General features: G+C 41.5%; 1 protein-coding gene across 1 annotated transcript in view; it reads left to right on the top strand.

Annotated features, from left to right (window-relative positions):
* The window catches only part of wdr36 (WD repeat domain 36), an 88,553-nt gene extending 81,518 nt beyond the window's left edge, over positions 1-7,035 (top strand). The window contains exon 23 of the mRNA XM_048527856.2: positions 6,523-7,035. Within this exon, the coding sequence (XP_048383813.2) occupies positions 6,523-6,672 (150 nt within the window). The 3' untranslated portion in view covers positions 6,673-7,035. The remainder of the gene's footprint in view (positions 1-6,522) is intronic.
* Positions 7,036-12,762: the final 5,727 nt, after the last annotated feature.

Genomic DNA, 12,762 nt, shown 5'->3' with positions numbered 1-12,762 from the left:
GGTCTGCGACCTAATTCTGTTTACTTGATTTTATTTAATATCTTTGGATAGCAAAAATCGTTCAATCTGTGATATAAAATCATTAACTGACCTAGCATCAATTGCCATCTTTGGAAAAGCATCCCAATATCTACCGTTCAATGGTCTGCAGAAATGCTTCCTAGCTTTGCACCTGTTAGGTCTGGTTGCAGCTTTCTATATCCAGTCCCAAATTCCCTAACCAATGGCAGTATCTTTCTCGCTGGAAAATGCCCGTTGGCCCCTTGAGCCTTTTCTGCCATTCAGTAGGATCGTAGCTGCTCTGATTGTGTTCTCATTCCGTGTTTCTGCCTCCTGATAAACTTTGATTTCCTTATTCAAGAAACTACCTCTGCCTAAAAATATTCAATGACTGTCTCAAATGTCTTCTGGGAAAGACCATTCCAAAGATTCCCAACACTCTGACAGAAAATTTCTCTGACTTGAATGGAGGATCTCTTATTTTTAAACTGAGTTCACTAGCTCTAGTCTCTTCCATAATCTCTTAAAACATTTAAAACCCAAATGAATTTGCCCACCTGTCTAACCTTTCGTTATATCACTCCCATGGAAGTACATGGTAAAACAGGGCTAGGTGAGCATGGCTTTGACAAGAGAAGGTCATGGCTGACAAATATGTTAGAATTCTTTGAGAAAGTAACAAGCAAATCCGAGACAGGTGAGCCAGTGGATGGTTGGATTTCCAGAAAAACCTTGACAAAGTGCAGATAAGAACCCATGGTGTTTGGGCAAGGTATTGGCATAGATAGAGGATTGGCTGACTGGCAGAAGGCAGAGAGTGAGAATAAAGGGGTCTTTTTGAGGGTGGCAGCTAATGACTAGTGGAATTCCTTAGGAGTCACTGTTGGGACCAGATGTATTCATAGAACATAGAACATTACAGCACAGTACAGGCCCTTCGGCCCTCGATGTTGTGCCGACCTGTCATACCGATCTCAAGCCCGTCTAACCTACACTATTCCATGTACGTCCATATGCTTATCCAACGACGACTTAAATGTACCTAAAGTTGGCGAATCTACTACCGTTGCAGGCAAAGCGTTCCATTCCCTTACTACTCTCTGAGTAAAGAAACTACCTCTGACATCTGTCCTATATCTTTCACCCCTCAATTTAAAGCTATGCCCCCTTGTGCTCGCCGTCACCATCCTAGGAAAAAGGCTCTCCCTATCCACCCTGTCTAACCCTCTGATTATTTTATATGTTTCTATTAAGTCACCTCTCAACCTTCTTCTCTCCAATGAAAACAGCCTCAAGTCCCTCAGCCTTTCCTCGTAAGACCTTCCCTCCATACCAGGCAACATACTAGTAAAACTCCTCTGCACCTTGTTATGCATTAATGAAGAAACAGGACATTGTTGCTAAGTTTGCAGATGATGCAAAGACAGATGGAGGGACAGGTTGTGTTGAGGAAGATGGGAGGCTACAGAAGGAAGTGGGCAGGTTAGGAAATTGGGTAAAGAAGTGACAGGCAGAATACACTGTGGGAAAGTGCAAAGTCATGCACTTTTGTAGGAGAATACAGGCACAGACTATTTTCTAAATGGAAAAAGGCTTCAGAAATCTGCACAAAAGTGCCTCCAGAATCCTACTTCAAAATTCTGTTAAGGTTAGTATGCAGTTTCACTTGGCAGTTAGGCAAATGCAATGTTAGGATTCTTTTCAAGAGAATTGAAGAGCAGAGATGTACTGCTGATGCTGAATGAAATACTGGTCAGACCACATTTGGAATATTGTGAGCAGTTTTGGGCCCTATATCTAAGGAAGGGTGTGCTGGAGTTGGAGCGGGTCTAGAGGTGCTTTACGAGAATGATCCCAGAGATGAAGGGCTTGCCGTATGAGGAGTGGTTGAAGACTCCGGGTCTGTGTCCAGTGGAGTTTAAAAGGATATGGGGGGGGGGGCGGCGGATTTCATTGAAACTCTCAGAATACAGGGAGACCTGGCTAAAATGGACATGAAAAAGATGTTTCCACAAGTAGGAGCGACTGGAAACTGACAGTCACGGAGTGAAGGGTTGATCCTTTAGAACTGAGATGAGGGGGAGTTTCTTCAGCCAGAGGGTGGTGAGTCTGTAGAACTCCTTGCCACAGAAGACTGTGAAAACCAAGTCATTTAAGGCAGGGATAGATAGGTTCTTGATTAGTAAGGGTATTAAGGGTTATGGGGATAAGGCAGAAGAATCAGGTTGATAAACATATCAGCCATGATAAAATGGTGGAGAACACTCAATGGGCCCAATGGCCTAATTTTGCTCCTAATATTTTATAGTCTTATGATCATCCATTATCTCTAGCAAGTCTTTTAAAATCCTAGGATGTAATTCATCAGGACCAAAGGATTTATTGACTTTTTGCCTCATTTAATTTACCTTGTACTTTTGTTCTGGTACGGGTTATTGTGTTCATCCTGTCCTTCTCCATCACAAACATGTACTTTATTCTTTTTCAAATTACCACCAAAATTGTCTGTTGCCTTGATTGAGCCTGTTTCTATCAAACATTCAAACAGTGCCGTCCAGATCCTCACCATTCCCTGTATGAGAGTTTTTTTGCTCTGTATTACTAATTACTTTAAATCAGTACCTTTTTTGTTCTTGATCCTTTGACAGAGGTATCAGTATCTCATACTGTCCAGACCCCTCCTAATCTTGAATACTTCTCAGCCACCTGTTCTCACAAGCCGTCCGATGCCTTCATATCCTTTCTAAAGTGTGATGCTCAGAACTGGATGTAATATTCCAGCTGAGGCCAAACTGACATCATATGAGATAACAAGGTGTAGAGCTGGATGAGGGATTCCACTCCCGTACATCCCAGATGTCCTCATTTTTCAAGGACCGCAACTTTGCCCCTCTCAGTGGTCGAGAACACCCTCGACAGTGTCTCCCGCATTTCCCGCAACTCATCCCTCATACCCCTCCGCACAATAACAACCAAAACAGAATCCCCCTTGTCCTCACGTACCACCCATCAACCTCCAGATCCAATGCATCAGCCTCCAACACTTCCACCATCTGCAATCCGACCCCACCACCAAAGACATTTTTCCCTCCCCACCCTTATCTGCTTTTCAGAGGAACCGGTCTTTCTGTGACTCCCTCGTCCAGACTCCCCTCCAGCCCCACCACACCCGGCATTTTTCCCTGCAACTGCAGGAAGTGCTACACCAGCCCGTACACCTCCCCCCTCATCCCCATTCCAGGCCCCAAGAAGACTTTCCACATCAAGCAGATATTCACCTGCACATCTGCTAATGTGATATACTGCATCTGCTGTTCCCGTTGTGGCCTTCTGTTCGTCGGGGAAACCAAGCAGAGACTTGGGGACCACTTTGCAGAATACCTATGTTCAGTTCGCACTAAACAACTGCACCTCCCATTCACAAACCATTTCAACTCCCCCTCCCATTCCTCAGATGACACGTCCATCCTGGGCCTCCTGCAGTGCCACAACAATGCTACCCGAAGTTTGCAGGATCAGCAACCTGTATTCCGCTTGGCAACCCTGCAGCCTAATGGATCAATGTGGACTTCACAAGTTTCAAAATCTCCTGTCCCCCCCGCCGCATCCCAAAACCAGCCCAGCTCATCCCTCCCTCCCTAACCTGTCCTTCCTCTCACCTCTCCCCTACTCTCACCTCAAGCCCCACCCCCATCTCCTACCTACTAACCTCATCCCGCCCCCTTGACCTGTCCATCCTCCCTGGACTGACCTATCTCCTCCCTCCCTCCCCACCTACACTCACCTTTACTGGCTCCATACCCGCTTCTTTGACCTGTCTGTCTCCTCTCCACCTATCTTCTCCTCTATCCATCTTCTATCTGCCTCCCCCTCTCTCCCTATTTATTTCAGAACCCCCTTCCCCTCCCCCCATTTCTGAAGAAGGGTCTAGGCCCAAAACGTCAGCCTTCCTGCCCCTCTGATGCTGCTTGACCTGCTGTGTTCATCCAGCTCTACACCTTGTTATCTCAGATTCTCCAGCACCTGCAGTTCCTATTATCCATGACATCATTTTGCTGTTATATCTATGGCCCTATGATTCGATTCCAAATTGGTTTCAAGTTTTTACCATTTGGCACAGTGGGATTTGAACACATGCCCCCAGTACATTACCCTGAGGTTCTGGATTGCTAGTCTAGTGACACTACCACTATGGCACTACCTCAATAATAAAATTATAGTTTTGTATGCACATATAACAGGTCGTAACCTGTCCTGCGACCTTTAATTACTTCTGTGTATGAATATGCCCAGATCGCTCTGCTCTCACACACTCTTTACATTTAGAACCTAGAACAGTACAGCACAGTACAGGCCCTTTGGCCCACGATGTTGTCCTGAACTTTTGCCCTAATCGTAGAATCCCTGCAGTGTGAACCTTCACCCCTACCTTATATCATCATCCATATGCCTATCTAATAGCTGCTTAAATGCCCCTAATGAGGCCGACTCCGCTACCCTCTCCTGACTTTGTATTTTAGATATTGGACAGGCTCTGAGGAATCAAGGATTGCACTGCAGAATTTCCTGCCTCTGATCTGCTCGTGTAGCCACGATATTTTTATGCCTGGTCTTGAAATGATAATTCCCGGGATATAGACAATGAGACATTCTGTGATGGTGATACCAAAGTGCATTCCACGCCCCTATCGATCTGAGTAAAGAACCTACTTCTGAACGTCTCCCTTATATCTACCTCCACTCACTTTAAAACTATGCCCCCTCGTAATAGCTACCTCCACCCTAGGAAAAAGTCTCTTGCTGTCCACTCTATCTATACCTCTGATCGTTTTGTACACCTGTATCAAGTCACCTCTCATCCTTCGTCATTCTAAAGAGAAATACCCTAGCGCTCTCAACCTTTCCTCGTAAGACCTTCTTCCCTCCATTCCAGGCAACATCCTGGTAAATCTGTTCTGCACCTTTTCCAATGCTTCCACATTTTTTACTGATATGAGGTTACCAGAACTGGACACACTACTCCAGATGTGGCCGAACCAGGCTTTCTACCTTTCATTTTGTATTGTTTCTCCCTGTACTTCCTACTAAAGTGTATCATTACACACTTCTCAGTATTGAACTTCATCACCACTATTGACTCGCTCCACCAATTTGTCTGAGTCCTTATGAAGTTCTACACTGTTGTCCTCAGTTTGCTATACCTCCATGTTTTGTATCATCTGCAAAGTTTGAAGTTGTTCTGTGCACCTACATCTCGATCATTAATATACAGGAAAGACCAGCGATGCAACATTGACCTTGGGGAACTCCAATATCAACATTTTTCCTCAGCTCAAAAAAAATCAGCAGTTCTTGTCTATTTCCTGTCAAGTCACCTACTTTTGCTTCAAAAATCTGTCTCTGTGTAACTGTTTCCATTGGTGGAAGCAGCAAAGCAGTGACATTCAGGAGCATTAGAATAACTGGAGTCACTTGGGACTGGGATGGGTTCCCTGATAGTTGGAGCACGACTGAACATAAAAGAAAACGGTTGTAGTTCTTGGAGTTCAGTGATCTCAGCCACTGCAGTACTGCAGGAGTTGCTCAGGGTAGCATCCTATACAAATCATCATCAGCTCCTTCATCAGTAACCTTCTCTCCATTTATAGGATCAGAAGTAGAAATGTTGACTCCTCACATACTGAAGAAATCCGTGTTGCATTTGGACAAGATCTGGACAGCATTCAGGCTTGAGTGACAAGTGGCCTGTAGGGAGAATCTAATGATTGCTCCTTGGTGCTACCATCACAGCATGTCCCATTGTCTATATCCCAGAAATTATCATTCATCAGAGACCAGGCATAAAAATATTGTGGCCACACGAGCAAATCAGAGGCAGGGAATTCTGCAGTGCAGTCCTTGATTCCTCAGAGCCTGTCCAATATCTAAAAAACAAAGTCAGGAGTATGATGGAATGCTCCACTTGCCTGGATGTGTGCAATTCCAACAGTATTGAAAGAAACCTGACCCCATCCAGGTCAAAGAAGCTTATGTGATTGCTATCCCATCTAGCACCTTCAAAATTCACTCCCTCCATGACTGACAGTGTCATCAGAGTGTGCAATCTAGAAAATGCAACCGCTCAGAGATCCTTAGACAACATCTTCAAAGTGACCTCTACTGACTGAAAGTACAAAGGTACCAGGTACCTGGGAGTATTGTCCCCTTATAATTTTCCACTCCAGACCATTCACTGTACTGACTTGTTACTTTGTGTATATTGTAATGTTTGTTTTTTTGCTACAGTGGTGTTCACGGTGAAACCAGTAAAGCTCCATTGTTATGTTGCAAGTACTTATCATAATTGTTTATACTGAACTAAAAGTGCAGTTTTTTTTAGTTTAATTAAATTAAATTGAATTGAGACAAGAATCACTTTGCTACTGAACGGTATAATTCATTCATTGTGCTGGATCAGAAAGTCTGTCCAGTTTTACACATCTTGTTAATGTGTTCTCTTTTCACCTCTACTACCCTCTACAGCTTCATCTCAAGGTTATTGCTGTTGAGCCAGTGCTACTTGAAGAAATGTCTAAAGTATCTGTGTTGCTAGAAGAAACATGGACACACATGCAAGCTCTTTTCAACCAAAGCATGTGTCTGCTGGGATACATAAAAAGTGCTCTATTGTAGTTTGAAACCTGATATCACTAAATGATTCAGTGCACATTCTAAGTAGAATGCAGATAACTTAATTCACCCATAGAAGTAATTGAGTCATGTTTTTATGATTTGGTATAGGTTGAGTGTACGTATTGCCATGGATGGAAATTGCATTTTAAGGCTAATTTATTTGTTTTCAAAATTTTCTTGTTGAGCTTAATTTCTTAAATACAACATTTCTTTTAAGTATATTTACAATAGGTTATATACAGAAGAGAAAATGGTTCAAACCTACCAAAAACATTTTTCTATATCTTTATATTTTGTCCACGCTGACTCAATGTCTTTGTTTACATTGCTGTATAAATAGAAGTGATGTTATTTTTGCCACTATCCCAGTTGTATAGTAAAAATAAACTTTTGTAGAAAATACACCTTGTTGTCCTCTTGTTCATTACTATTTATAGCTGCAATAATCTCAGGTCATTTCACCAAATTGGTTCATTTTATTTCCTTATAGTTTTCAATTGTAACTGCATATTTTGTACAAATCTCATCATAAACTTGAGGTCATACTTCTCATAAGTGTACTTTATACCTATATATGATCAAGAGATTTCTTACTCAATTCTTTAAAATTTATGATAATTTTCACATAACTGTACTGGGGGCAAAAAAAAAAGCACATCCAAGATACAGATGGAAACTTCAAAGTAAATTGATGAGTTTGCAAACCAGGAAGAATCCATGGTGACAGCAAAGCACAAAGTTTTTCCACTGGTCTAATGGACATGTGAAATAAACTGCAAAAGGGTACTTCATCCAGGATGAATTGCTGTTTAGGTTGAGGAACTATATCTATTTATTTGTGAAGGAATACAGTTGGATTTATACATGTATAATAAGTAGTGCTTTTTTAAAATTCAAGATTTAGAAGAACTTTGTTATAGAGTCATACAGCACAGAAACAGACTTTTCAGACCAACCACTCTATGCCAAATTTCTCAAACTAAATTTGTCTCATTTGTTCGCACTTGGCCCATATCCTTCTAAACTTTTTGCCTATTCAAACATGTCTTAAATGTTGTAACTGTACTTGCATCTACCATTTCCTGAGCTGAATATTGTGTAAATAGGGAAAGATTTCACTCAGTTGCAGCATTTAAGAATTTGGGGATCTTTATGCATGAATTACAAAAAACTAGCATGCAAGTTCAGTGGGTATTCAGGAAGGCAAATGGTATGTTTTCCTTTATTTCAAAGGGAATTAAATATAAAACTAGGGAAGTTTTGCTAAAACTATACAAGTCACTAGTCAGGCCACAACTGGAATACTGTTTGGTTCCCCTTTGTGTAGGAAAAGTTATCAGTATTAGTGACAAATAGAGAGCGTTCACAAATTAGTGCTCTGGAATGGAGGGATTGTCTTAGGAGAGGTTGAGAACCTTGGACTTGTACTCAATGGAATTTAGAAGAATGAGGGCAAATTTATTGAAATAGGTAAAATTCTCAATAGGCATAATGGGATTGATGTGGAGAGGATGTTTGCTGTCAGTTTTGGATCTGAAGGGATTTTGTTTAATGAGGAGAGGTTGAATATGTGGGTTTGTACTCATTGGAGTTGATAAGAATCAGAGGAGACCTTATCGAAACACATGAGATTCTTAGAGGACTTAACAGGGTAAATGTGGACAGTTTGTTTCTCTTTACGGGAGAGTCTAGGACCAGAGAGCATAATCTCAAGGGTTAGGGGTCATTAAATTAAGACACAAGAAGTTTTTTTATTTAAAGGTAGTCAATGTGTGAAATCTTTTACTACAGACGGCTATAGAGCGTCGCATAGGTGGCTCAGATTTTTAATCAAGGTTATGGGCATAAGGGGGAAATGTGGAATTGACTATCAGATGAGCAATAATTGAATTCAGTACTGGAGCAGTCTCAAAGGACTGAATTTCCTACAACTTTTACTTTATGGTATTATTTTCTGAAATTTTTATTGTAGATTAAAATGGTTTTAAAGAAGTGTCTTAAAACAAATTATTCTGGAAGGAATTGCTGCACTATGAGACTTTGCTGTTAATGTACAGTTGCCCTATGCTTCCTGAGAAGTGAAGGTTCCTGGAGGGAAAAATGTTGAAAAACAGAAGTCCCTGACTAGCTAAATGGATCGTTTGCACTAATTCTGTGAATTAGTGCTATTGAACCTATGCTTGCAGTCGTCTTCCTCCCTCTACCCATTAAACTTATTTTTGTATGTGTAGGGGTTACAGTTTTAACTCGTAGAACCATATGTTGATAGTTCATAACTGTGATAAATGCATGTATATTGCAAACAAAAACAGAGATTGCTGGTGAAACTCAGCAGGAAAGAAAACAGTTGACATTTTGACCCCAGTAACCTTTCTTCAGAACTCACTGGACATGAAACATTAACTCCATTTTGTGTCCGCAGGTGAGCTGAGTTCCTCCTCCAATTTCTGGTTATGTTTTTATCTCCAGCATCCACAGTTCTTTGTTTTACTTAAGTACGTTAGCCTGATTGGTATTTTCTGTTCACTTGATTCCAAAATATCAAATAAGTAGGGGCTTTGCGTGATTTGATTAAATCCTTAATTTTTTTTGTTGACTCTGGGCATAATGAGGCTTGTGAATTGGTGCACAAGTGGGTCATCTCAAAACATAGAATATTCTTTCCTCCACTGAATTAATAGCAACTGACCTCTTAATTTTTAAAAAAAATTCCTAACACTAGCTTTCCACCTGTTCGAAAGTAAAAGCTTTAATACAGAAATTGTTAGATTTGATAAATTTCACAAATAACATCAGTAAATAGTTCATTATTTTGGAATACTGCAACTTTGCATCAACTGATCAATATGATTATCTTTGATTCATTATTTTTTTTTAGAAATTGCTTTCATGGGATGTGTGCATTGCTGACGAAACAGGATATCCTAACACCAAGGCTGCATTTGACTGAGTATACAAACAAAAACCCTAACCATATGGGAAGTGGGGAAAATTCTGTCTGTTGTTATCACATCTAGACAAAGGAACATGGTTGTGGTTGTTGGAGGTCAGGCACTTCAGCTCCAGGACAACTCTGCATGAGTTCCTCGAAATAGTGTCCTCGGCCCAACCATTTTCGTCGGCTTCATCAATGATCTTCCCTCCACAATTTCAGAAGCTGGGATGTTTATTCATGATGAAACAACATTCAGTATCATTTGTGACTCCTCAGATGCTGAAGCAATCAATGTCCAAATGCAGCAAGACCAGGACTACATCCAGGTTTAGGATAACAAGTGACAAATAACATTTGTACCAACCTAGTATCAGGCAATGACCACTTTAACTAGAAAGAATCTAACCATTGTCTCTTGGCATTCAATGGTATTATCATCACTGAACCCGTTATGGTCAACATTCTGGGCTACCATTGACCAGAAACTGAATTGGCCTAGCCATAAAAATACTGGCTTCAAAAACAAATCAGAGGCTAGGAATCCTGCAGAGATAATGGGAACCGCAGATGCTGGAGAATCCAAGATAACAAAGTGCGGGGCTGGCTGAACACAGCAGGCCAAGCAGCATCTTAGGAGCACAAAAGCTGATGGTTCGGGCTGAGACCCAAAACGTCAGCTTTTGTGCTCCTAAGATGCTGCTTGGCCTGCTGTGTTCATCCAGCCCCACACTTTGCTATCTAGGAATCCTGCAGTAGCTCACCAGATTCCTTGACACCATCTATGACTGCAGCCCATTTGATTAGTATCACATTCACGAAAAATCACTGAATTCTACCACTGTTGCACAGTTGCAGTAATATATACCATCTACCAGTTGCACCGCAGAAGTTCCACCAGGGTTTTAGACCTCCCAGAACACCCTTTATCTCGAAAGACAAGGCAGCAGATACGTGAGAACACTACCACCTGCAAATTCTATCCAAACCAATCACTATCACGACTTGAAAATATATTACCGTTTCTTCACAGTCACTGGCTTAAAATTCTGGAGCTCCCTCCCCAGCAGCATTGTGGGTGTATCGCGACTAAATGGACTGCAACAGTTTAAGAAGGTAGCTCGCTACCACCTTTTCAAGGGCAATTGAGGATGGACAATCAATGATGGCCCACTCCTAAATGTATTCTATGAAAAGTCCATGTAGTGTAGGTACACCAAAATTGTAAGAGTTCCTTTATTTTGACACTCGCTGAAAGAACTGATATATTTCCAAGTCAAGACGGTATATGGCTTGGTGGGATATTGATGGGCTGAGTTCCTATGTGCATGCTGCTCTTATTCTTCCAAGTGATAAAGATGGATTTTGTGGTTGGTTGGCTCGCCGAGCTGGTTCATTATTGTTGTGCAGATTTTTCATTACCCTGCTGGGTGACATCATTAGTGCAGCCTCCGATGAAGCACCGTTGTGTTTTCCTATCTGGTTTTTAAACTCTGGAGTCCGTTGAACTAGAATACCTCACTTCCGGTTTTCCTTCATAATGGAGTGATAATGGGTTCAAGTTCTATGTGTTTGTTGATGGCTTTCTCGTGGATTATCAGGCTTCTAGGAACTCCCATGCCTGTCTTTGCTTTGCTGTCCCAGGATCTTGGTGTTGTCCCTATCGAATTTGGTGGTTCTCCTTATCTATGTGGATAGAGATGAGTGAGTATGGGTCATGTCTTTTTGTAGCCAATTGATATTCATGTACCCTTGTTGAAGTCCAATGTAGTGTTTGTTACAGTCTCTGCAGGGAATCTTGTATATGACATTTGGTCCTGTCCATAGTGGGTTGTTGGTTTGGCTGAGCAGTTGTCGTAGGGTTGATGTGGGTTTGTGTGCTACTCTGATGCCCAGTGGTCGTATGAGTATTGTGGCTAGTTCCGATGTGTTCCTGATGTAAGGTAGCATGATGAGTGTGTCGGGGCGTGTAGATCTTCCTTGTGTGTTCGTGTAATAGGCCTCCTCTGATCCAGTTTTTTGGATATTCATTGTCCTTGAATGCCTGGAAGAGGTATCCTTCTTCTTGACAGTAGAAAACAAGTTGATTAGTTGAGTTGCTCTTGAACAGACTTGGCAAAGACACAACGGGCTGAGTGACCTCCTGAACCGTAACCATTATCCTTCTTAAGTTGTGCCTTTAAATCGAAGATAATTTGCCAACATATGAGTATCTGGGTGGCTGCAAGTAAATAAGATTGAAATAAACTTTGCTTACTTGCAGCAAGGAATGATCAGTCACCTTGGACTACTATTCATCTCCAGCCAAACAGATACTCAAATGACGGTTCGGGAGGTCACTCAGCCCACTGTGTCTTTCCCAAGTCTGTTTAAGAGCAACTCAACTAATTGTTTTCCACTCTCTTTTCTTTATCGCCCTGCAAATCTTTCCTCTTCAGATAATTATCCAATTCTCTTTTAAAAGCCATGATTGACTACGCCTTCACTAATACCTGTATGCACTGCATTTCAGTTCCTAACCATTCATGGTGTAAAAAATCAAGACAGTTGTCATGGTCACCATAATGGAGACTAGTTTTATACTTCAAACTTATTAATTGAATTTAAATTTCGCCATCTGCATTACAGAAGCCATTGTCCCCAGTGTACAACCCTCCATCTCTGAATTCTTAACACATTGATATTATCACTTTGCCACTATCTCCCCTTCATACTATCTTTCATTTGCCAATTGTATTAAATTGATGTTTTCTGGTTCTCAGCCTTTCAACTCAATGGGCAAAATCTTACATTTCTGCCTGGATCCATAATAAGTGTGATCGCCTCTTTCAATTCTTTACAACTTGCTTCTACTGTAATCTATTCTTGTAACTAAAGCCTTGTTCATAGAATCCCTACAGTGTGGGAACAGGCCCTTCAGCCCAACAAGTCAAACAAGTTTCAATTACCCATAGTGTTCAGGGATGTGATGATTCAGTGGGATTTTGGGAGATGGGTCTGGTTGGGATTCTCAGAGTCAGTGTGGACTTGTTGAGCTGAAGGGCCTGTTTCCATAATGTAGGGATTCTATGAGTTCTATGAATTCTGCAAGTCCACACTGACTCTCAGAGCATCTCATCCAGCCCCATCACCCTATAACCCACGTAATCTACATTTGC

Source organism: Stegostoma tigrinum, chromosome 3, assembly GCF_030684315.1.
Source record: "Stegostoma tigrinum isolate sSteTig4 chromosome 3, sSteTig4.hap1, whole genome shotgun sequence".
In the NCBI taxonomy this organism is placed as follows: Eukaryota; Metazoa; Chordata; class Chondrichthyes; order Orectolobiformes; family Stegostomatidae; genus Stegostoma; species Stegostoma tigrinum.
Note: the sequence above shows the minus strand (reverse complement) of the source record. Positions and strands in the feature narration are given on the sequence as shown.